Here is a 26559-nt window from a genome sequence, read left to right as displayed (position 1 = left end):
CTGAACTTTGATCACTCACTTCTGACAAAAGGGATAACAGGCTGAGGTGCTCTCCTCCCTCCTTCCTTAAAAATTCAAAAGATAAATCATTTACACAGTAAAGTGTGCTAAGTAGGCTACTTGGAAATAAAACGGGTGCTTTAGTTTCCAAAGGCATTACAAATCCAAACACAGCTTTTAAACATGCTTAAATCTGACAGTTTATAAGTAAATTATTCCAACTGAAAATCAAATCCATGTTGTGTTGATAAAATTTGAGTTTTCCTATGAAGAAAATAGAAATCAGATTATCCAAACTGGAAGACAAACAGAAAAATGCTTTAATAATCAAAGCAGTACAGCTGAAACATTCCTCTGTAGATTTCCTAGTTCACCCTCCTGCTCAGAGCAGGCTGCCAGGCCTGTGTCCATTTGCATTTTGAGCATCAACAAGGATGCAGAACGCACAGCCTCTCTGGGCCACCTGCTTCAGTGGTCAACCACACTCACAGTGAAAAACTTTTTCTGATGACTAAATGAAATTGTGTTGTAAAGATTGGACCGATCTAAACAGGAAAGCACTTCAGTAAGTGCCCCTCTTCTCCTTGCAATTTTGAAGCCTCTGAGGTTTGCAGCTCTGATAAAGTGTCAAATGTACCGGCCTAACCTTCACGGCCTAGGGAACAGACAGTGATACAAGGGATTGCTGACTGCAGCAATCTTTCTACTTTTTAAGACAAGTAAATTCGAAAAGCATTACGGAGTTTTCTCAGTTAAGTACACACTGTGACTCAATGCTACTGGAACCTCCAGAGGAGGAGAAAACTTAAAATACTTAAAAACATGTTAATTCCAAACACACTGAAGAAGGGAGACAATCCCAGGTTTGTAGGGATGTCTCAAAGATCACTTATCGAGTGCATTCAAGTTTAGTGCTTTATGATTATTCCCCTGCTAATATTTCCAACCCAACCTGGGCTTCAAGACTGAAGCTTGGCTTTTTCTTGCTCTTCATGTCTACAGCTAAGTACATTCACCTGCACTGTTCCCAAGGCTTAATGCAAGCAAGCTTATTACCATCAAAAAGTTTGTATGTCTAAAATTTCTAACTCACTGTTTGTCAGGTATGCTTTCACAAAGCCTCCTTACTACCAGCAGTGCAACAAGTATTTACTGACTTAGACCAGTAGAAGTGATGTAGCTCAATTCACAGACTTTAGTCCTTGCCCCTGTCCCTGGAAGAAAAAAAACAAAACCCAAACCAAAATTCACAGGGCTGTATCACATATTTCTGATGTAGTTGGTATTATGAACTGTTTCGCCATGAACAGGTAAGAAAGACGAATCAGAACAAGGCAATGACTCAACAGGTTTTTTTTTCCCAAGTAACATTTATTAATAACATTCTTAAAGTGATAGCTTAGAGTCACATGGAAGGGGGCTGTTGTCAGTAAACATATAAAGAAAAGGTAGTAAGATTTTAAAGTATGACTAAAAAGGCTTTTACATTGTGTTTAGCCCAACCAAATTTAATGACATTCACAATTGCTAAGTGTTGCATTCAGTTCTATTGAACTTAGAAAACCCTCATTTCAGTAGTCAATACTAACCTATTATTTATATAAAATTCTAAACTCCATTCTTAATTTTTGTAACAAAGCACCTAAGTATTTGAAACAAAGTTAGTTTACATCCCATTAAACTGCAGCACATGTGTGTGAAACCTCAGGCATGATCAGGCATGGAGCATAATTAGGCACAGAACAAGACAGAGCTTCCACAGCCAGCTGCTGAATACATTTATGTTGCTAAAGGTCTTCTTTATACTAATTCTATTATCATTTATAGCTGAAAATTTAACAAATCCTCAATGCAGAAGATTTTAAAGAGAAAAAGGAGTCATATTACTTAGATTTGTGAAGCTTCTAAAAAGCTTTGTGTAGCGCCTGACTTTGCATGAGTTACAACTTCTTCATCTCTCTGGATGACAACACATCAGAAGACAAGTATTTCAGTCTGCTACTGAGGTTTGCTGTAATTTATTAAAGTGCCAGTCAACTGAAAAGTGAAGATGGTGCTCAAGATCACTGTATTCTGAGGGGCTCAGGTGATGTTTAGATCGAGCAAGTCAAGAAGGGCAGCTACTAACATGAAAACTGCAATTCATGTGTTCTTAGGGGAGATGCAAACAAGGTGGTTATCTTACCCGTATCAACTAGCACCATGATTAGTCTTAGTGAATGGCAACGACTGGCACAGGCTGCAAGTTTGTCTGCTCCTGACTCTTGCCAACAAAAGTTTAAAGTTGATATAAATAATGCAAGGCAGCGAATCTGTGGTAAGGCTTTGTTAACTGCTAACAGAGATTTACAATTGTCCTAATTAGCATACTTCCTAAGTAAATCTAAACTAGATTTTATCTGGGTAGTTTTCCTGAGCCAACATGCCCTAAACTAACTATAAATGTCTAGAGGTGACCTTCAAAGGAGCACTGAGGCACTTAGGTGAAGCACTGCAGAAAAGCCTGCATTGCCATTGCCCAGCATGTGCTTTTTGGATGGTTTTCAACCTGGTCTGACTCTAGGAATGACATTCATTTAAAGAATAGGAAAAATGTTTTAACAACTACCTGACATTAGCACTAAGTGAACTCGGTGGTTTCCTGTTGTTGCCTTCTCCAATTTTCTTTGGTGTATAGTGTTACCATTACATCTATACAAATTTTCTATGCCTAATCCCCCTCAATTTGCAGTTTCCTGAAAAAAGATGAAAGTGTCAAACCCAAGGTCTTCTAAACGCAAACTAACAATTTCAACTATGTCTCTTTTCCCAAGTCTTTAAAAGCTAAAACAAATTAAGATTAATCAAGTTAAACACATGCACTGTCCTTAACTAACACAGGCACTACTAGCAAACTTGTTTTGAATATCAATTGCAAAGGATTTTTAACAACAAACTAAAACCAGTATGATGTAGATGCAAAAGCTAAAGAAATCTGTCCTGTCTTCCCCCATCTCTTTGAACTGATTCACAGCCAGATAAAGACCACAAATACTGACCTAGTCTTAACAGGTAGAAGAATCAGGACAAAGTTCACATTTCATTCCACCTCACCCAAAATAGCACTTCTTGAGCAAAAGCCCTTTTTACTCTCACATCATCTTGTTTGGTAGCTCTTCCAGGAGATGCACTCAGGTTTCCAGGGCTACTGTGTATGTACCTTCCCCCTGCTTTTATTATTATTATTATTTTTTAATGGTTGGTGAGGTTTACAATCCAAAGTCTTGCATCAAAGCTTAACAATTTTCGTGGTTAAGGCATAAGCCAGAGATACTTGGCAAGGGGAACCTCACAACCCCAAGCTAAATTTGCCCTGTTACCTATTTTATGGCTTCCAATGTACACAGACTAACATATACACTGTTTATATTACTTATAGTGATGGAACTATAGCTTCATTCTTGAGTTACTACCAATCTTTGCATTCAAAATCTGGTAAGAAATCCTATGAAGGGTATTATAATTTTTAATGAAACTTAACTAGTCAATCAAAATTAAGAGTATTTCATGCATCAAACTGATAGGGACAAACAACTTCTATAAAAATACACTGTATAGAAACACATTTGGAAAATTGCATAGAAAATATCCTTTTATTGAAATCAAAATAAGGCACATTTTTACTAGCCATGGTCTGGCTGTAAAAAGGCAAGTGACTTTTCTCTTATTAACAATACTTTCAATAAAAATATACGTTTGGGAGTAAAAAAACCTTTTACACAGAGTAAGAAATACTCTACTCTAAAACTTCAAATTTACTGTTACTCAATTGTGGAAAATTTGAACACTACTTTAGAATCAGGATCCTGCACGTTATTGTCGTCCAGGCTGTTCACTGGCTGATGCTGTGCTTTCTTCATGTCCTGTATAATCCAGGTGTTCCATCATCTAAATGTAAAAACAAAAAGAAAGAAAGAGATAGGCCATTATAAAGATGTACTGCTTTTTACCCATTGGTCCAAAGTATTTGTTAGCTAAGAGAAATAGAATTAAACATGTGTTAGAGTGCATTTTAGCAGCATATAGATAGGAAGTTCTTTATAGATCACAGAAGTATCCAGACCAGATAATCAAAGCTCTATTAGCTAATGCTTTCCACTGTAAAAGCATTTTCCAAAACGGATTCAAATCCTCTGCAAGAAATTAGAAGTCAAAAGTGTCTCCATTATTAAATACAGAGAAAAAACAAACAGAACAGCCAAACACACCACCACACAAACACAACAATTTGGCTAAGCGAACTGATCAAGACGTGGTTTGAAGAACTGGAAGCAGACCCAACAATCCTACCATAACATTTACAAGAAATAGTGTGAATAGAAAAGACCAGCTTTCCCTTTTCATCATTTAACAGCTAGCTGTATTTACAGTTAGTAAAGACTAACAGTACAGACAACATTTCTTCATCAATTTTCCTTTTTAAGTAGTATAAAGGAAATAGAATTGTAAAGACCTATAACAGAACAGATTCTAAACTAGATTATTATATAGACCGATTACATTTTGCAGTTTATGTAACTAGTCAGATCACCTGAGTAACTTCAGAAAGCTTTGTAGTTTTCATGACTAAAAAGCAGCCTGGTTATCTACTGCTGTGTTGCCAACTGTAACTCTAATTTTGGAACAAGGCACAGAATAAATTACAGGGGTAATACACACATTTGTTAGTATGACAAACCAAGGTCCATTGGTTTAAAGGTGTCAGAATTAAGCATAATCAACAAGAGGCCAAAGACTGAGTTACAGCAAGAGAACACATTGAGTTCAGCAGCAAGTACCAGACTCCTGTGCTAATGACAATTTTGCATTCACTTCAGTATATCTAGAACTTTCCCCCTACGCTGTGACCAAAAACCCACATGAAAAAATCACAACAATTTACTATATCCCCAAGTCCAAGTATTACTCTCTTAATCTTACAAGGTAAGTAGCACAAAATGTACTTATGCTGGAGATACCACCTGTATTTCAAGCAGATAATTCAAAGTTTATCAGTTAAGTGAACTTCAAAGCCAAAATGGCTAGTAGAGCATAAAAGGCTATTTGGATTTTTTGGATGTACATCAATGTTACAAGGCCAAAATAAGCAAAAACTAACCCACCTCATTTCTAATCTACAAAAAAGTGTATCCAAGTTATAGGGTCTCTGGCCAACCCCATTATCGAAGTGTTAGCAGAAGCTGCAGGAGTCTTTAGACAACCAGCAGAAAGATGAAGGCACAATGCTAAAATCCTTGGCAAAGTGATTGTGTGTGAGCCAACACAATCAGACTGTGCTTTGGGAGAGCTGTTGAACATTTCTGAAGTAGAAGAGATGCAAAAGATTTTCTCCCAGATATAAATTCCCAAAAGTTTTTCAAGGTGAGGGCCTGTCAAGATAGATTGAAGGTAAATGTATTCTAGTTACAAAACTATCTCCTAACAAGGTGAACTATGAAAGAAAAAACAAATCAACCAAAAACCCCCACAAAACCCAACCATGTCACTGCCCACAGCCAAGCTAGAAATTACAAACTCCTGCCTGGAAAGAGTACCTGTGCACACACTTTCAGGATTCACTCCAGTCCTGCCTTCGTGTCATTCCTAACTTACGTTTAATTTGCAAGAATCTCAGTGTGTGATTCAAAACTGCAGCATGAACCAGCAGGTGCATGCTATGTAACATTCAAATCTATTGATTTTTTTTTTTGTTGCAGATAGGAAATCTTACTCAACTCCAAACTGACAAACTGAAAAGCTGCAAGATGATTCATTCCATCTAGAAGACTTGAAAATTGCACTAGTGCAGTAGATTTTTCATGGTGTTACTAAAATGATTTCACAGATTGTACTGATACAAAAAGCAAATCAATTTAAAAACTGGAAAATAAGTATCTGATTAGTTTATTAGGCAGGCATACATAAGGAGTATACCCTAAATAGATTTTTATTATACACCTAACAGCAGCAATACTGTTCAGTTAGAAGTATGAAAGGAGGTATACTAATAAATCCCTGTGCTTCAGTGAATAGAATGTTTTTCTCTACAGCTTGACTGCTCCATAAAAAAGCCACACACAGCATAACAAGAATGTACAACTGAATTATGCAGAAACAGAAGTGCTTTCAGCTACAGATTCTGGGACCTCAGAGCTATCTTAGGGGGTCAAATATTTCCCATATGTATAAAGTAGAAACTCCGAACCTGATTTTAACAATCCTATCCAGGAAGTCGAGTGCACACAGAAGGATGGAAGAATTTTAAGCTATAAAAATAGAGTCTGGCTACCTGATTTTAATTTACACTTGACCCCTCTCACGTCATAACCTTTTCCTAGGCTTCAATCTAACTTCATTATTAAGGCTTTTTTACTCTGACTTAAGTTGTTACAGCACTGTTTATCAGAAGAAAGAAGCTAATGACGAAAATGCTTTTTAATTCAGAATTTAAGACTCAAGCAGAGCTCACCATCTGAAATTGTCTTCATTGTGTAGGGCAGACAGGCTACCATTTTTAAGCAGACAGATGACTCCAGACTGCTGACTGTGACTTAAGACTGTTTAAATGCTTAATTTCTGCAAGAAGTTGAAATCTGAAAGCTTGTATAGCTCTCTCTATGCTGTGCTTGAGACACATGACAGTTAAAATAGATACTATCAGTCTCAGCAGTCATGAGCTATAGCCTAATAAGGTTGAGCCTTCTTGCTGCAGTCTAGAAGTTGTACAGCAGTAAGACTGCAAAAGGTGGTGCAAATTCCTGCTCCTTATCCTACTGCAGACAGCAAGGGATAAAGTATATTGTGGAATAATAAGGTGACTGTAGGCATCATTACTAAAAGCAAATTACAATGTTTAACATATAACAGAGGACAGGCTCACTGCTTAGCAGTAAGCAGGTTTCATGTCAATACAGTGGCAGAGAAAAATTAGGTGAAGGACTTCCATATAGGTCACAGCAGAGGAATTAACACCAGTTCTAAACATCTGAAGACACTCCTAGGAAATTATAGAGAGGCATACAAAGCTTGCCTTCAAGCTTAGGAATCATGGCTCCAGTGACTTTAAAGAAAGAAAGAAAACAAACCAAACAACAGTCTGAAAACATCTAAGCATAAAACCAGACTTATAGCTTCTCTTCAGTTCTACCCTCCTCTACTGAATTACTCAGAAAAATGATAGACAGACACAAAAAAGAATGAAAAGAGGAAGCAGAGAGGGGAAAAAGAAAAAAAAGAGAAACTGTAAGATGATTATTAAAGTCGCATTAAAAGAAGGCCATAATCACACCTTGTAGCAAAGGCGTCCTGGAGGAGTCCGACACCTAAATAAAAGTCATTCCATTATTAAAAACACATACAACAACAAAAAAATTAAAACCAGTAAATCTAAAATTAAAAAGGCTAACTAATGGATAATAAACAGCAGAATTCATCAAATTTAGTCACCTGATACACTGCACATGCTCCTGTACTGCAATTCTTAGGATGTTTTGCTGTAAGAAGTCTGCAAAGTTTCTCTGTTCCCAGGAGGGCAAAGTAAACTTCTACAGAAATCATTTCACCCTTGTCAATGGGGTAGCTCTACTCCAATCTAAGTTACCATTGTAGCAAAAAATACTCTTCTGTTATCTTGCTGTATCTTTCCTCCTCAGAATGAGTACTAAAAGCCAGAGATTTAACTCTAGGATTGTGTGGGTTTGGGGAGTTTATTTTGCATGTATGTTCATGAGGACCATCTGAAGTACAGTTTTATGTAAAGAGGACAATGTATGAGAAAGAACAACACTGCAGCATTCCAATAGTGCATCTTAATATTTTTTTCCAGAGGGTGTTATTCAATATAGAAAATATTCTTTGGAAAGTTAATAGCAAAAGAGGTACTCAATCGCAGACAAGTCTATCTTGCAGGTGGCAGAGGAGGGATGGAAATCAACATTTTAAATTGTGCCAGAAATAAATTAAGTCATCTGACTCAAAACAAGCCAAAGTTCACGACAGTTTTAATCCTTCAAGAAACCATCTGAGAGAACATGAAATAACTACTATGGCAACATAATTCTTCCAAGTATGAGTTTTGCTATGAGAAGCAGAAGAAATTTTTGTCACGAAAGAGAGTTGCCAGATTTACTTAGGCCAATCTTAGTCAGAACTCAAGTGAGGAAAATAAATTCCAAAAGCTTTTTTCCCCCACAACAGACTCAGAATTATTGGACTTCATATATGTGACATGGCTTATTTTGGAACAGCAATCGCTAATTTATATACAAAAGTGTAGTAAGCCAAGGTTAACTGTGACCTACAAGGAAAGATTTCTATTCACTGGCTCTGTGAAAAAGCTGGGTTTTTGTAAGCAAAATGATGGGCTGCCTAGGTAAAGCTGAAGATCTCCTGAGTAATTTCCTAGGTAACCAACCTCCATCTGAAGCAGGTGTAGAATATTAGTTGGATCACCAAAACGTAGTGTTAAGCTGATGGTACTGTAGGACCTGCCTGCCTACAGTTTCACATTTAGGAGAATTGCCATCACCTTGACTTCCATTGATCCACTTAAACCTTTCGATTTAGAAGCTGAGAAAGCAAGAGCAGCTCCTTTCCACAATTGACTTCACAGCTTCACAGCACTCATCATCCCTCACAACAGGGATGCTGAGTTCAACACAGCCTAGATACAGGTGATACCTGCAGAGTACCCAAGGCAGTATGCATACAATGTGCACTGTGATAGCAAACGGGTACCTACCTACCCAGCTACTGCACAGCTGAAACCTGCATGTAATCCTGACAATACAGGACACCAGTGATGCATGAACATTTTCTAAAATAGTTGATCACCAGCTTCATTGAACTGTCTCTTAACACAGGACTAGTGCAGACTGGAATCTACACGCTTAGTTTAGTGATGCATGCTATACAACATCAGGATGATTGTTGAGGAATATTAAAACATGAGAAAAATATTTAAAAAAGAAAGCAGAGCAGATTATTTTTTCCCTTGAGTATTGAACCAGCTACTTCATCCCACTTAAGCTTTATTCTGCCATGTCAACTACTAGACTAAGATTTTCTAAAGAGTATTAGTAGCAGAAGAGAACCTGAAGTCTACCAAAAATTGGATTGCGGATGATACATTATTTAGTACTTCCAGAAACAGATAATCAAAGGAATTAATGACAAAACATTCAAGGCCTTCAACCTACCTGGTAGCTGTTTCCTTTCCAAAATTTCTTCATCTCTTTGCGCCTCCAAGCAACCAGTGAACTAGTAATCAGTGTACATGGTACAAGATAGAGAAGGGCAGGTTGTCCCATCTTCATTAACGCCAAAACAATGAAAGTCAGCACCATACCAATGGCATAAGCTACAAAAAGATATTTATACAAACACAATCAAGAAGAGGTGAACTTTTACAGTAAGTTACTCATTCAGTAAACCTTTTAAAGCAGTATCTTCCTTAAATATGGGTAAGCACATTAAAGAGGTCACAAAAAGACACTTCTGATAACACTGAACCTTTACCTGAAGAAAACTATCTATTTCTGCCACTTAAAAGAAGCTAGTATGAAGATTAACACTGCTGAAATATCACATGATTTACCTATTGTACAGGAAATGTAGTACACAGAAGATGAACTTGTTTGAACATCAAATCTTCGACAGTAGGCAACCAGAAGCCCTTAAAGGAAAAAAAAACAAAACAAACAAACCAACAACTAATTAATTATTTAGCCATAAATATTTTTCTCCCCAATTCTCCAAATAAAAGCAGCATAACAAGAACTTATAATACTTTTGTAATGAGACATTCTATTACTGTTTGTTATCTTCTTCCCATTTAATTCTGGAAAGTCAAGAACCAGTTTATGAAATCCTACATTTAGGTCTTGAAAATTAAAGCTATTAGCCAAGTGAGTTTGGTAATAAAAGGTTTTGGTTTTTTTAAGCAATCTAACTACATTGTGTCATTTTTGTAACACAAAAGAGTGATAACCTAGTTTTAATCCTGTTCCTCATCAGGATTTTAATGGTCACTTATAGCAGTCAGCAATTAATGTTCTTCATGAGGTGATGCTTTTGCCTGACTTAAGTAATTTGACCAAGACTAATTATGGCAAAATTCAGCTTTTCTGAGAAAGATGGAGAAACCTGGTAATATATTTTCCATTACCTCGTATCTAATTAGGTATTCTAGGATACAAAAATACTATAAAGTCACTGAATATTTGCTTTCTGTGAGATTTCATTAATGTCAACAGTGGGATTTATCTGTGAGACTTATATTTACACCATACAGTGCAATGAAGGCAAAAACTCTTCAGTGTTTAAGTGTCCTGCTCTGGCAGAGGGGTTGGACTAGATGATCTTCCGAGGTCCCTTCCAATCCCTAACATTCTGTAATACTAAAGCTTTCTTACATTGTGGCTTTTCTTGTCTTCCGTACTGACAGCTCAAAGCAAACTGCTGTGTTTGATTTGGTAATTACTTTGTAGAATAAATTCTAATAGCAGGCAGTTGAGGCTCAAAACCCAAAATACTTAATCATTAAGTTGCACAGCTAAAAAACATTTGCTCACCTGGGACAATAATGTCTCCAAAACCCAACAATGAAAATGGCATGTCACAGAGTGTCGATGCAGAGTATTCAAGTCTAGGCACTCTAATAACCACAGGTAACTGTAAAACAGTATTTCAGAAGCCCACATAAATCTAATCTAAAGCATCCTGGTGTTTTGGATTTTTTTATTTCCTTAATAAAAAGGTTTAATACAAATAATTTATTGTTAATGCGGAACTTCAAAGTAGGTAGAACCTAAAGTAAAAACCAGAAACCAACATAGAGAGTGGATAAAGCTTAAGGCAACACGATGGAATTTCAGATTTACAAATAATATGCACACCAAAAAAAGTTAATATTTAACCATAAAAAGGGAAAACCAAGTCTGGATTATTAGCCTAACTATAGAGTATTGATCAATGATATCCAAGCCCTGAAGAGAAATTTGGACAGTCAGGTTTTGCCCAAAAGAATAGTCTTTTCAGAGGGAATCATTTAAAAATCCAGTATCTGAAATACAATCCTTACTTTCTCATGGGGAGCTGAGCGTTCAGTAGGGACTTCCACCAAGTTCTCATCATTCTAGGATCAAACCCAAGTCAACAAGTATTTAATAATTAAGAGAAAATAGCAAAAGCTGGCTGTATTTTGTGAGAAAGTTATGCTGAAAAGCACACTATCAATTAGCTACAGTGTCAGTATTTTTATTTTGCACACGTTGAAACAACTGTTCTTACCTTTTCACTGTTTCCAAAGGGACCAGCTGCAACTTCAACCATTATACTTGCCCCATTCTGAAATGAAGGTCATTTTTCAAAAGTTAGTGGTTTAACACAACACAAATTTAGTGTAGAAAAACTGTTTGTACCTCATCTTACAATTCAGAGTCAGGAAAATGCCAAATATCAAAAAATAAGATGGACAGTATTGCACAGTACTGTTTTCCACTAAAAAAACATTAGTCCAGCTTAAAATAACTTATTTAAATAAATCCACTAGATGTAGCTGGAAGCTTAGATAGAAACATGTCAGCCTTTTCTGCTGTGAGCTGCTTCAAAATAAAAGAACTGTATAGTTCACACTACACTGCAAACAAGCACAGCAGAAAGTACTAGGGCATGTTCCCATGTATGAGTGTTAAGGAAGAAAACTGGAGTACAGTCATTTCCCATCATCACACTGCCACAGTTGGGAACATCTTCCTTGTGACCCTGTGATTGCTGAAAACAGTCATTTCACAAAATTTCTGGCACCTACACAAGTGCTATGCTCTACAGCCCACACAAGATGAAAATTCAAGCCTCTGCTGTCTTAAATGGGGAAAACGAAAAGGAAGTCAGTACTTCTGCGACAAAAACTGTGAAAACACTAATCTGTATGACAAAAACACTGCCCCAATGATGATATAGTATTGTTTTTGTTTTATTTCAAAGATAAATTCACAGATATACCTTTGTGATAAATGGTGTTATGAAGACAAAAAACACATCGTAGAGAAGAAGAAGGCCGAGAAGTATCACACAGGACTGGCAAAAAAAAAGAAGACAGCATTACTGTAGGTTTTCAAGGACTGAATAGCTAGATTCTGGTGCCACTCCTGTACCCTTGTGTTTAATTTCACAAAACAAAAACAACTATAAAGAAGCAGTACCCCTCTTCACCCATGTTTTTTTTATTCTGGCACAACATTTATAACATGAGTAATTGATTTTCATAATCATTCAAAATGCTACTGATTTCTTTTTTTTTTTTAATACATATTTCTTGATTGTTGAAAGCCTCCTTCCAGGCACTAAACCTACAGGTTCATGTTTGAATAGTTTCAGAATGTATGCAACTCGCAGTACCTTAAAGTTGGGCATTTTCAGTGTTTTAATAAAGTTTAGGCAGAAAGCAACTCCCAAAATATCTTGCAAAATCCAAGCCCACCTGAAAAAAAGAACACATTTTTACATATTGTTCAGCTACTGCTGGAATCTAAGTGCAATCATTTAGATTTTGCTGAAAATAGCAAGATTGGAAACTGGATGGGAAAAGAAGAAAACAGTTTTTATGAAGTACTGTTACCAAACCCATAAAAATACTAGTTTCAAGATGGTCAGTTTACAGCAGCCTCTGATCACAAACCACTTATTATTCTTCATCAATGTACTACAGAGAAAATGAGTTGAACAGAGGCCATAGCAGGAACGTTGTGTTCACTTGTATGACTGCTCATTTGACTGGAAGCTGCAGTTGTCATCTGGCTCAAGATGCTAGTTAGGATTGTACTATTTGTGTATTTGTGGCCTCAGGCTTCCACTTGGACCAGAGGACCATATTTTTTGCACTTTTTTTTTTCTTTAGTTCTGTGGCAGTCCTTAGCAATCAAGCTAGTTCTTCCTCATCTTCATAATTTTTGCTAACTCTAAATTACCACACAGTTCATTTGTATAGCTTTGTTCTCTTATTATTCCCATGCTTGTTAAGCTTCATATATACTTTCATGACTTTTTTTTAAATCAGCACTGGAGTTTAGAAGGATGCTGTGCTCCAATTATACGATGGGAAGTTCATTAATAACAATTATTCATATTTCTCTTTTAAGTCAGAATGCAACACTTACCTATCTTCATTTCGAAACACTGCCCAGACAACAGCTGCTGCTATGCAGAATGCAGCAAGAAAAATAAGCCTCACTTCAATGCTTTTGTTGCAACATGTAATCCTAAAAGAAAATAATTAAGTTAAAAAAGAAAGCCAAAACACATGCCTGGGCTATCACAGATAGGTCCTTAAGCTGGCAAGGTGTTTTCATCTAAAGAACTTATCCTTTGCCCATTTGTTTTGTTCACACTCAGGTGGCATTATTCTTGTAACTGCTGTACCAGTCCTTCTCCAGGCTGCATGACAAACATGCCCCCAGACTGTGAGTCATATTGAGCTTTGATGGCCAGGCCCCACTTTATTATAAACACATCCAGGAAAGGGAGAAAGCAAATGAATTTGTTTAATCCATTTCTGTCACACAACAATTAGGCCAACAGAAGTATGTTAGTGAGAGAGTCCTGTCATGATTCCAGAAAGGGATGGTGAAAAAATTCAATTTCAGGATAGATAATACAAGATTAAAAACTAAATAGCTATGTCTTGAAAGATTGTAAGCCAGTATCTCTTGCTACTGCCTACTCCATTTTCTGGGACAGTTCTTGGACTGGTATATGAAAGATGTAATGCCTATCCTGCAGTTTATAGAAAACCTGTTTCTACCTGGTCTCTACCTTTGTTAGGCTACTGGAACATCTGATACTAATATCCTGTACTAAGTAACATGCAAACATAATCTTAGGTTTGCAATCTGATAAGCATTGCTCTTTTGGGGAAAAGAACCATTTGCTTGCACTAGGGTTCTTTTCAAGTAAACACTAGAGTTTTTTTAAGAGAAGGCAGAGAGGAAGAAGATTGGGACATGCCCACATTCACCAACACCTGCAAGATACTTAATTCAGAGTAATAAGAGGTGGCTGGCTACCTGTACATCAGTAGCACCACCTGAGTTAGAACTGTAATGGCTTACTTCTACCACAAAGAACATAAGCAATGCGTGGCTTTTGCTAGAGCAAGTTAAAATTTGGTCTGTCACAGATACAGTACTAATTAACATCATGAATAAAGACCTCTATTGCCTATAGCAGAGTACTTACTTCAAACAGGATCAAATGTGCAGAATGTCCCTAACAGAGGTCTTTGGTGAACAAAGTGGGCACACCTTACAGGCAATCAGAATTGTATAAAATCAAGCTCAGACAGCCAAGCATAGCCTTTCAAATCTGACTACAGCAATGCTTTCAAAGAAATGTAATGTTGCAAGTCTCCAACAAAACTATTTTAACTGTCGATTATACTGTGGATACCTTTAATATCCATTACAGAAGCCTGTGGTTTTCTTTTTTAACAATCACACACACTAAGCCATACAGAAAACAATTTGCCAGACTCTCCTCCTATCTTCACACTACCTTAAGCAGCAACCAGAGAACACCCACAAGAAACCTTACATTTATAGTAACTGGAAGGTCTACAATACCTGCACTGCCCAAATGGTATCTCTCCTACTAGTGCCGCAAGACAGTTGTATAGGCTCATTGCAGACGCCAAGCAGAAGACTGATATTATAACATACACTAAATAAAAACAATGAAAAGATGAGAATCAGTAACAAAATACAACTGAAAAAAAAATCAAACAGGAATTTAATACAATAATGTACATCTGATGAACTGTTCAGTTATAATACTGCTCAACACAGTCACTGGAGACTGCAGTCTGCTGATCACAGAAAGTGATGAATTCCAAGTGTCTCTGCCTGGAAAGATTTCTCACCAAGCAAACACCAGAGTTTTGAAATGTTTTAATTGGAGGGGGAAAAAACAAAGTATCAGACATTTATTTTTCCTCCTTTTTCCTCAAAAAGAACTATGTGACCTGTAACTACTTTCATGTAATTTTATTTGTTTATGACTAAAACCAAAGCGCTATTTCACAACTGCCAGCTTTCTCTGTTTCTGATAATACTTCTCACAGAAAGTTTTCTCTTTAATCACATTGTCTGTTTACACAACAAATTTCAGCATCTCCAAGACCTGACTGATGATTTAGGTGTCAGAGATGCTAAACACCCCATCCCTTCCAAAAGTTTCTATGCATTTCGGAACCCACTGGTTAGGAAAACACTCTATATTCCAGTTCCCATTTAAAGTATATTGTATATTTGAGTCTATGGCAAGCAATCTGAAATGTGGACAAATAATAAAACCAGTTGTTTGCTAGTTGCATTTGGTGAGTTTTTTTGGGGTTTTTTTGATAGTGAAGGTCTGGCTAGAAATCAAGTTTGACTCCCATAAGCTGATTACTGAAAAATCAGTATAGTTGGCACTGAGATCATTCACCATTACAATCCATTAAGCCCCAAGAGGCAGAACAGTAAGTTCTGCACAACAGGTTCCTCTGAAATCAGTAAGAAATCAGCTGTTTAGGGAATCTCAATTTTGGTGCATTGTCCATATTCAAGGCAACAAAAGCTAAACAAAATCAGAAATTAGGATGGTGAATTTTCTTTTGCAGAAGCAGGAAGTTAACTGGCTACAAATTCCAGGGGAGTGAATTTAAGAAGCTTTCAGAATCAAAACTTTCACTCTTTGTAGTAAAAAGTCTAATTAAAACAATGTGCATTTTCTTGTTGCATGATTTTAGGGCAGGGGAAACAAATTAAAAAAACCAACAAACAATAAATCAATCAGCAATTTGAAAACTGTATTTTACTGGAATTGCTTAATTCAAGAATTTAAGTTTATCCCATTATGGTAATGCCATTTTGCTTGGTACTTAGGGCAAGGCAAGCACAAACTCAACACCAGTGTACAAGTATCAAACAAAACACTCTAAACACCATGTTATCTTTGCCATCCTCCCAAGAATATCTACGTCCATCACATTTTTGTTAGTAGTTGCTTGCTACCTCTCCTCCACAGCAAGGCAACCCTTGTAAGAGAACAGACGAAAGCTTCCTTCATTAGTGACTACATCTTTTTAACCCCTCCATTCATACAGGGAGAGAGCAACTAAAAAAACTAAACTCAGTTTAGAAACATAGATTTTCAGACTTCAACACCTAAGAAGATTATGTGTAAAAATGGCAATGATATTATCCATTGGTTCTTACCTAGCCATTTGTAGAAGAAATAAAGTAAGAGCAGCATGACACAACAGACGACAACAAAAAAGATAACTGTTAGAGGGGTGAAAGTGACATTGTCTTCCTTCTTCCGCCTTGTTTCTCTCTCCCCAGGACTTGCTACAGCTTTCAAATTCTCACTGTTTGAAGTAAAGAACAAATATTTACCGATTATGAAACTTTTCACTGTGACCAAAAAGCCTATAAAGCAGTCATACTGACAGCATTTCGATCTAATCCCTCATACCATGACTTAAAGAATACTGGCATGCTTATTTTTTTAAGTTTCTTTCAAATTTCTGATGGAAATAAGCATTCCTACGTGGAACCACAATGAAAAAAGATTCTTAACTGCTCTCCTTTCCAATTGTGTGACGATTGCCTACTTTAAGGAGTGTGCCCAACCAAAACCCTGATTCATGTGAGGAAAAGCAGCTCTTAAAACTTCTTCTCGGGATGCAAGCACTCAACCAATTAGCTCATCACTTCTTGTGCTAAATGTACTCAATCTGATATGTAGGCATACAATAAATCAAAATCATGGGTATTACACATGGTTTTAAAACCTCAACCACAGGCATTAAGTATCTGCAAAAGCCAGTCATGTTAGCCGAATGAAGTACCTAAGTATTAGCTCTTTCTGACACATTTCATAATTAAAGAATAAGTCAAAGAGAACGGGTGTAATTAGGGATTTTCACTGGCAGTATTTCTATGCATACATACTCCATATTTATACCTCACCATGCAAAATAAGGAGAACTGTTGTGTTTGTTCTTCAGGCAGATAGTCCTACTCATTTTTAGTACAGACGTGTGTGCAACTTGCCCATCAGATAGCATGTTCCTGACAAATCCTAGGACCTACCTACAGAATGCTGAATTCAGCACTGAAAACAGCTACCTTCAAATGAGAAAAACCCACAAGAGTAAGGCACTTTGTTAGATGAATCACCTTCTCAGAGGACACCCTTTGAATAATCAGCTTTTAAAAGGAAAAGCTCACCCTAGATTTATGAAACTGCACTTGAACAAGTTTAATGTAATCACATCTAGCTATTTTTCACTATGGCAGACAGCATCACATTTTGTTATTTTAGCCTTCTGTGCAGCCACACCTACAGTGCTGCAGGGTGAAAAGGCAGCATAATTAGATCCAACCTTGGAAATAAAAAGAAAAAAAAACACCAACACCACATCCCTCCCTCCTACTTCTTTAATCTTTTTTAAATCACTAGATTTGCATAACTAGTGGGAAAGAGGAAGCTGTTGTTATCACATACAATCCACTCCCTGTTGTTCTGGGGAGCGAAGTACTTCAACACCTCTGGGAACAGGAAGCCCTGTGTAGCAACACACACTGGCCCATTCAGCAAACAGAGACATCCGAGAATTACTACAGACTAATAGGAGGCTCTGAAAAGCCAGCTACATCCAGCTGAACCCCAGACTAGAAACAGCTTTGCACATCAACTGTGCTTCACTTCACTCACCAAGCTGCACACCTCTCAAGCACAGAACTTAAGTACTATGCCTCTTTCCCTGCACTTGCCACATTCTGCACCTCCACTTCCTCCCCTTCCCTGCACGGGGGCTGCTGCTGCCTCCTTGCCCCTGGCTCTGTTGCTCCATCAGGCACCACAGAAAGCTGAAGGAGACAAGTGTCCACAGCCGCCCAGACACAACCAAACCACATCTTCCAGCACTTCAAGTGACAGGAGAGCAGTGCAGACACCCCACAGCATGCTGCACAAACTGCTGTGATGAAGCAGTTGTAGAGATCCCTGCCAACACAGGTACAACTATGTATGTACCTCTTGGATCACTGGATTTTAAAAGTGTCATTAAAATACCTATGTCCTGTGGTGAATATTGGAGTATTATGATGCTAGTTCGAGGATATTTAGTAATGTGTCAAAATGTTAACTTGTTTCTCCTCCCAAGAGCTGCATCACCCCTCAGGACCTTTTACAGTTTACTACTTTATGTTACTTAAAGACCTATAGTAATTTTTTGAAGGTTACAGTGCTCAAGCCTTTCTTAGCAAAGCAGCTAATTGCACACAACCTAAAACAATTTCTCACCGATTATAGTCAATTTTCACAAAATTTACAGTCCATGTAATTTAAGCAGTTGTGTTTAAACAAACTTACAGTTCTGCTACTCCACTCCAGTAGCCTCCTAGTGCCACGGTAAACACAGCAATGAGGAAGATGACAACCATACTGCCATCAAAGTCTGGCAAAGGTGGTGAATACAGAGTCACATTAACTTCATTTCCAAGCACCTGAAAAATAACATACAAGTTGGTTCATAAGGACAACAAAGGAATTCGATTGCTTCTTTTCCAACAAGACACAGATCATGATTTCCTGCTTTCCATCTGCACGATGCCAAGAGCAAGTTTTCAGCTTAACTGCACAAGACATCCCATCTGTTTGCCTGGGCTATTGTAAAGAAGCAAGGCTTTCCATCCTGCCTTTCAGGCTAGTCAAGTTTGAAAACACTCCTATTACTACTGCTATGGAAACATATGGATACCACAAGGAAAATGGTACTTCTTTGCTTTCTTTCAACACTTCAACACTTCTTAGAAGTTGTGTCTCTAGCCCAAATGCTTTTCATCCTCTAAACATACCAAATACTCACAAAGATGCCTGCTCTGCAGAAAAGCATATCATCCAAGTCAATCAGCCTGAAAAAAAACTCTGTAGAGGTCTACCTCTAGTGCTTGAAACCACAAAATTCACAGTTCAGGTACAGGCATAATGCTTCAGACAGGACACAGTGAAAATGAAAGGTAGCAGAAAGGTACTAAGAGTTTTATACGAACATGGTTTGAAAGAGATGCAAAATAAAAGACAGATATTTCATGCTACTTGAAAAACTTAAGACTAACCAAAAAAAAAAAAAAATGCAGGACACTGAAGATGATGAGAGAGAATGTGGAGACATAACTGATACAGAACTGTACAAAAATCTCACAAGAAAGGCCAAGATGCTCGCTTTGACTGAAAGGTGAGATTTAAGAAACAAAGAAAGAATGATCATCTGACAGGAAGTGGCAGGTGGTAGAGAAGAAAGGTTCACTGTTACAGTCCAAAGTAGGTCAAGGCATCTAAAGCAGTGAAAACAGAATCCAGAGACAGAGCAGAAAAACACATTTGTTAACAGTCTGCATGTGGGATAAAAGCAGGAGAGGAGATGAACATGCCAGGAGGATATGGCTACAGGAAGACCATGCTGGCAGTGGAAAGACTGAATGGAAAGCTGTGTAGTGGAACACACTGGTCATATGTGAAAAACAACTGATTCATCTCAGCATCTGAGTTAGTCTATAGTAACGTTAATATCTGTAATTAAAGTCAGAATCATTCCTCTGAACTTATGGAAGTTCAGAAAACAAGAAAATTAAAATCTAGTGAAACAGTGCAGTAGTATGAAATGAAACATAACATTACAAGGCAAAAAAAAAATCTCCACCCCTATTCAAATTACAGCATTCTGTATCTAAAAAAAACCAAACAGCAAAACAAACCATTCCAACAAAACAAAACAAACAAAAAACCCCAAAAATCAAACCAAAACACAGATACAAAAAAAAGGAGAAATGATGGAAAAGAGTTAAGCTGCATTAAGACACGTTGGAATTGAATACTCTTTTTGATTCCTCTCCCCCCCGATGTTGTTCTGCTCTTCAAAAACTTGCAAAGTCTCCATTTCCACCAGAGAAAGCACTAGAATCAAACTTGTTGCATCAGATAAATAAGTCTTTAAGAGAGCAGTCAACTTACTAGAAGGTCTGAACACTCTTCTATTGCTATTGAGACTCATATTACTCCTAACTCAAAAGGTGTAATCTAGTACAGGCAGTCTAAGAAAAAGCAGAAGGAATTCTTGTACAAACTAGCTACCCTCAGGCAGCTGCTGTCTCCCTCTTCCAAATCAAAAGAAGAAAGCTGGAGGTCTTCGAAAGAGTTAAACCAGAAACAACTGTAGTAGGAAGACTACAATGGCTGCCAGTTTCCAAGCAGCACATACCATTTAAAACAACAGCTGCTGGTGACATGACAGAAGGCTTCGGCAAGAACTGCCTCAGAACTAGTTAAGGCTCACTTGTAGTCCAGGCTGTCTTCCTCACCAGTTTTATGAAGCAGTCTTACTATAAGACAAAACCTATTGATTCAACATCAGTATGAAACATTATCTGGCATGCTGATCTACTAGCAAAGTCATGGTTCTTTTTTAGGTTAATAGGACATATCTTAAATAGACTCGGCTAAGCAACAGCACTTGTCTTACTTGAAAGAACAAATCTGAAGAAAGAGGGCAGCCTGAACTACACCACAGTACTCTTCAAGACTACGGCAGACTAAGGACAACTGTCACAAACCTTCAGTCATGTTGATGCTAGGCAAGAGTCAATCTTTAATGGGTATAGGCAGTAAACAACTAAAGTCCTATACATCTAGGTGCAGTTTTAGTTTTCACTTACCTAAGTCAACTTCCCATGGGAGGTCTGAAGATTAAGAGCAGAAATGGTCAAGAGAGCTTGCAAATTCAATCCAAGGGGCTAAGGCTACACACTTTAGTGCTAGCCTCTGCTACTGACAGAAAAACACGTGCAGTGCAACTCCTGCCTAGCAAAGCTATTTAATGCTACATAAAAAACAAAATGACAACAGAAAAAGCCACACAGAAGAAAATATCCTCTTTTCTTTAAAACCCTCTGCGATGTTCTGTATCCTAATATCACATGTCAATGAAAACAACTCAAAATACCCTCAAAACAAACTCCCTTGCTTATAAAGCATAAGAGATACCACAACTACCACATTTTAATGACACATGCTTGGCACTTCACCAGGAACTCCTCAGCAGAAACTCAAAACTACACTGCTTAACTGCTCTGTAACAGATGCTGTCATGCAATACAAAGAGTTCCTCATCTGGCGAAGGCCAAAAAAAAGCCTCACACCTTCTTCAAGATCCAATCTGATAAGGCACAGCTTGCCTGAAAGACATCACATCAATAGATTTAAGGTCAACTGTTCTAATTTCAGTACTCTCAGGCTACAGCTTCTGACCTACATCAGGCATCTGCAATTGTATACAAGTTTACTGGAAGGCTGCTTATCTTGTTTAGCAGAAACTCAGTTTATCCTCCCTCCAGTCAGATATAATGTTACCTGTTTCTAGTGTTCTAATTAATCATTCTGTCAAATTAACCTGAATTAGGAAGACTAGTACTTCCATGACTTAATATCCATAATACCCATCCTCTTCTGTGAAACTGTAAGTAGTATCTGTGATCATTAAAATCAGGTAGACATCGCTATCTGACCTGAAATTACTTTGTCTGTTCAAAACCCCAAGTCTATGCAAACCATAACATACTGAAACTGTATTACTTACCAGCTGCATATCTACTATGTCATTGTATCTTATAAGGGCAACTGGGAGAGTGACATCTTCAAAATCAGTCTTGTTACCTGAAATAGCAGACTAAAAGAGAAAGTGTCAGTGATAAGTATGCTGAGGCAATTTGCAAAGCAGGTTCAACCCCTAAATACTATCCCTTACATTTCAGTGTATTTCTAGAGGGAAAAAAAAAACCAAAACTCTCACTCATTACCTTTTGCAAAAGGTTAAGAGATATATTTAAACCAGGTGATACTACCAACACATCTAGGTTCATAAAGTTTTTGTGCTTTTATAGTATTACAAGGGATAATCAAAACTGGGTTTATTTTCTATACTTTTAAAAGAAGATTAGCTTTTATTATAATCACAGAAACTGCAGATACCACAAAAGGCCTTTTTTTGTTTCCAATTTTGGGTTATAGCCTCCTTGATCATACATGTCTAAAAACGTATCACTTAAGATCACAGGAGTTTGAAGTATACTAAAATTATGGAATGATTCAGACAAGCATTTCTATTCAGAAATACAATTAAAGAAAGATTCAAAGAAGAGATTAAAAATGCAACGGAACTGTAGGTACTTTCAGATTATACAGTACAGTGTTTCACAGAGCTACCTTGGAATGACTCTCTCGGAACAGAAGCTGCACCAGCAGAGTGCTCTGTGGGGAAGGCTGACTTGTGCTAGACACCCCACATTTTGCTAGAGTCCTCTGGTTTTGGGATTTCTCCCAGCTAACCCTGCACAACACTGCATGGATAAAACAGGTAAGACACTATTTCACTACAGAAGAAAATAATATGTTGTCACTTACCAGTCTGGTCTTACTGGCAATCAATAACATTTTAGCACCTGAATTTTGTGCAATTCTTGCTTTCTCCAAAAAAGTGCAGTTTCCTCTCATCACTACAACTGCTTTGTCCTTCATTAAGCCAGAAGGAACTTCAGAAGAACTGCAGAGTACTGTAGAAGTCAGGTTTTCTAAAGCCACAAAAGTCTGCAGAGAGAAAAGGGAGAAAAGGAACATGATGAAAGCAAGAAATTTGATACTGCAGATGTAGAAGACTAAACTGCTATGATTCCTAAAAGAAAACCAGTGTAACAGAAAGGAATTGTTCATTCAGGTATATAAAGTCAGAGCAGCAGTTTCTGCAGCCTGCAATACTGAGGGGCATTTAGAGCAATGTACAGACGAAATATTTCTTTGTTTCTAAACAATTTCACAGCAGTTGTTGCTGTAATTTAAACATAGGAAACTGGTTATATCGAAGATCACTGTTTGCAGTTTGGGGGAGTCCAGTGTATTTGCATGCCAAAAAAGCACTGATGGACACAACATTCCAGAATTCTGAAGCAAAATACTTGTTAGAAACCAGTTGACAACCTTCATAACATATTAGTTATTGCAAACAATTTTAAATACTTATATCCTTATTTCTAAGTTCAATTTAATATTGAAAATTACTTTTAAATTATTGTCAGTTTTCTTTAGTTAGCCAAGACATCTCGGTGGCCAAAATAGCATAGTAAAGATGTGTGGGGCAGAAGAGTGACTTTTATCTTGTTTCATATTGAGTTAATCTGTTCATGAACTGCAAGAGAAAGGGAAAAGAAGAGTGCCTTGATCACTTCCAAGCACAAAGTATTTCCTGTTTATATGAAGAACGCAAAAAAAAATTGTTTCTGCCTCACATCCTGGTTGGTGCAAAGAAACACACTCAGAAAATACATGATGGCACAATCCCAGATAATATCCAGTTCCATTACGTTTTCAAGACAAGTAAACAGAAGATCTGGTTGATGAAGCAATGTAAGCAAACTGTTTCACAAACTTACACCATTTCTGTAAACAACTAATGAGAAGTTTTACTTCCAAATCTAAAATGTAAACATACTGGTAACACCTGAAGAAATGTTAAGAACATCAGCTTAATATTTAAAGGTAGTTTAAATCAGCTCTAAACATAGAGAGAATATCATCTTTGCTAAATACTTACAGCATTGTCTAGGCTCTTTGGAAGAGATATCCAATCAGAACTGTAAATTATGCAGTAATCCTTTGTCACTGGAGGTACACCACTTCCTCTAGCGTGTAGGATCCCCTCATCTGCAGTTACCTGCAATAAACCACGGTGTTCTGAACTAACATTCAGAGTGTAGGAACGACTTATGATCAGTACAAAAATTACCAAGCTTCCCTCCTAAGTTCACTCACCTAAAATTTCCAACCAATGGCAAATTAAAAACAATAAAGGCTTTAAACAGGTGGAATCCCTGGATGTTTTAATCTATTAAAACCTCTTTCTGCCTCACAAAGTAGAATAAGTGTTTTCTAGGTTTCAAGAAATCAAGTATTAATGCTACACAAGCATCTAGGAGGAGTGATCACTTGCTTGTTTGATATATCTTCCTGGTTGTCAAACTTCCCTTCCCTAGGGATAAATCAGGGAACCAGATCTTGCCTAGAAAGTGGAGGGAGGGAGGACCAGAGCATGGTATTTATTTACCCTCATGTATTCATTGCTGAGTTCTAAAGACAGCATCTAGATGTTAAAAATTAGGAGAAACGCTACATGCTACACCTCACTTGCAACACCCCCAACGAAAGCCTGTTGCATCCAGATAAACCTTCACTGTTTTCCAATTGCTTTAGTATTCTTTCACAGCAGACAAAGGCTTTGCAAAGCATACGGCCCTGCAGTCAGCTGCGCCACTGAATAGCACAAAATCTTACTCAAAGTAAACATTTCTTCCTGAGCACATCTTCAATCTTGCTACTTAAGCAGAAGACCAGGAGGCTGACTTGTTCCGACATAAAAATGATCCCATAGAGGAGCAGAGGTGTGGCAACTGACCATCGTCACCTCTTTTCACTTTAGGTTCAGACAGCTCCCAATGACCTCTCACCTTCGAACAAACTTACCATTTTTGACAGGTAGTTCCCTCACATTTCTTTCCTTTACAACCTTTAACACTTTTCCCGTTTAATTCCTTATCTTCGATAAAGAAGACAATGCCTCATACTGTCTCCTAATCCTTATTTTTCCCAACATGTCACTAACAAGATATAAACTTGGGCTGACTGTTGAGTTTAGGAGCACAATCGTAATCCCACCATGTGGACACCAGAAGCTACTAGACACAGCGAGCCTCTGTTACAATATCCATCACAGTTAAGCATCTAGATAAGGAGAAAAGTATTTTGCACACACCAAGAAACAACATGCACAAACCTCACAGAGATCTAGGAACGTAGAGGGAAACTAGTTAGAACCAGAACAAGCGTTATACCGTAGTTCTGCCAGCTGCCCTGTGACACACACAAGCTCTTCCTTCTAGGGCACTGCGGCCCCAGAGAGCTGGTACCAGAGCTCAGAAAGCCAACAGCCAGGGCAGGGACACACACCATAAGCTTCCTTCCTCTTCCCCAGTACCCAGATTTGAACACCTCTAGAAACAACATCTGCGTTTAACTACGCAGGCACCCGGGAGGCTGATTCGTTATCGAAACTCACGGCGTGACCCGAGCGCGGGTTCGGCCTGCACCCCATGGGTATACAGGAGAAGGGCAGGCACTCGGGGGCAGGAGGGAGCCAAGGGCCCTTAGGCGAGGCAGGCCCGGGAGAGCCGGCACCACCTGGGCCGCGGTTCAGAGGTAAAGCGCCCCGGTGGCACTGGGACGCGGGGGTACACACCAGTCGGGCCTAGAAAGGGCCGTGCCCGTGGCGGCCGGGCTCCTCCAGGGAGCAGCTCCCGGGACAGCGCGGACTAGAGGAAGCCCCTCCGCCAACAGCGACGGGCGAACGACGGCCGACTCGCCAGACCCATCGCTAGCCACTGCCATGCCACCACCGCACGCTCGCCTGGGCCGCCACAACCGGCGGGGCCGGGCCCGGCCCGACCCAGGAGCCGGCCCGGAAGCCGAGCCCCGGCGCCTCCCGCGATATGCGCAGCGCAGCGCAGCCCCTTACCGGCGCAAGCAGCAGGCCCCAGAGCGCGGCCTGCAGCAGCCCGGCCGCCCGCATCTTCCTGTGCCGCTGCCGCGCCACCTGCTCAGGGAAGGGCCGCGGCAGGGCTCTGCCTCCCCACGCCCGCTCCCCACGGAGCTCTTCACCGCCGCCGGCTTCCGACGAGAAGCCACTTCCTCTTCCGTCCGCCGCGGCTGACGGGGCCGGCCGCCGCCGTTGTTACCGCGGCCGTTCGCGCTTCGCCTCTGTCGCTCGGCCGCTCGGCTCGCAGCCGAGTGCTGTGTCCCGGCACCCGGCTCCTGCGGATGCTACGTTAGGCCTGCATTTCAGAGTGCGAAGCTTTGGTGGCTTTGCCTGAATCAGTGCATGACTATGTCGTGTCTTTGGGCATGGCATGAGGCCTTGAGAATATTTGCAACATGTCTCTCGGGTTGTTGAAGGAGCATGGTCTATACCGGGAAACACGAGAAGCCAGCCAGCTGCCTAATAAGCTCAAAGACCATCTTCTGTGTGTTTCAGATATGTGAACTAGTAATAGGTAAGAGAGAATCTAGAGTTAAGGAGCATCCTTGTCTCGTAGAGGTTGACAAGAGTTGGAAACATCAGTGTCCTTGGGACCTTACAAGGATAATGAGGAGGGGGGCTTGAGACTCCCAGACAACACGTGCAAGCAAAGACACACGAGGCTATCGCCGAATCATGCTTCGTGCATATGTAATAGGTAGGAGGAACAATTGTAGTAGATAGGCGTGACTCTGAAACTCAAGTGTAAACAGCCAGCAGAGCTTCCCTGGTGTGCATGCCGGCGGAGCAATTCCCGTGCACCTGGGGTACTGCAACAAATGCCTCCTGCGCAATGCAGCCTCTGGATTAAGGAGCTTGAT

The 26559-nt window shown here is 38.9% G+C and overlaps 1 protein-coding gene across 7 annotated transcripts; it reads right to left on the bottom strand.

The window, feature by feature from the left end:
* Positions 1–1350: 1350 nt before the first annotated feature.
* SPPL2A (signal peptide peptidase like 2A) lies at positions 1351–26188 on the bottom strand. Of its 7 annotated transcripts, none has more exons than XM_064157687.1 (18): positions 25679–26186; positions 23705–23824; positions 22522–22704; positions 21698–21787; positions 18436–18569; positions 16272–16423; positions 14637–14733; positions 13176–13277; positions 12418–12499; positions 12022–12096; positions 11308–11364; positions 11099–11152; positions 10590–10689; positions 9614–9691; positions 9216–9376; positions 7307–7340; positions 5142–5408; positions 3841–3927 (listed from the first exon to the last, which is right to left on the bottom strand). In XM_064157687.1, exons 1-17 carry the CDS (start codon positions 25730–25732, stop codon positions 5149–5151), a joined length of 1833 nt encoding a protein of 610 aa, XP_064013757.1. In that variant the 5' UTR covers positions 25733–26186; the 3' UTR covers positions 3841–3927; positions 5142–5148. The 7 variants fall into 7 exon arrangements, with proteins under 7 accessions (XP_064013760.1, XP_064013763.1, XP_064013759.1 ...); XM_064157691.1 differs by lacking the exon at positions 25679–26186 and adding an exon at positions 25403–25547; XM_064157690.1 differs by lacking the exon at positions 5142–5408 and having other exon boundaries at positions 1351–3927; positions 25679–26161.
* Between the last annotated feature and the right edge of the window lie 371 nt (positions 26189–26559).

This window comes from Pogoniulus pusillus, chromosome 17 (assembly GCF_015220805.1).
Source record: "Pogoniulus pusillus isolate bPogPus1 chromosome 17, bPogPus1.pri, whole genome shotgun sequence".
Lineage (NCBI taxonomy): Eukaryota > Metazoa > Chordata > Aves > Piciformes > Lybiidae > Pogoniulus > Pogoniulus pusillus.
The sequence above is the reverse complement of the archived record's forward strand: the minus strand, read 5'-3'. Positions and strand labels throughout refer to the sequence as shown.

Excerpts from the sequence above, each read along its gene's own strand:
- SPPL2A (XM_064157687.1), bottom strand. The coding sequence starts at position 25,732 with ATGCGGGCGGCCGGGCTGCTGCAGGCCGCGCTCTGGGGCCTGCTGCTT. Across the intron at positions 18,570-21,697 it reads ACATAGTAGATATGCAGCTG|GTGCTTGGAAATGAAGTTAA; the intron begins GTAAGTAATACA and ends GTTATTTTTCAG. Across the intron at positions 9,377-9,613 it reads CTACATTTCCTGTACAATAG|CTTATGCCATTGGTATGGTG; the intron begins GTAAATCATGTG and ends ATCTTTTTGTAG.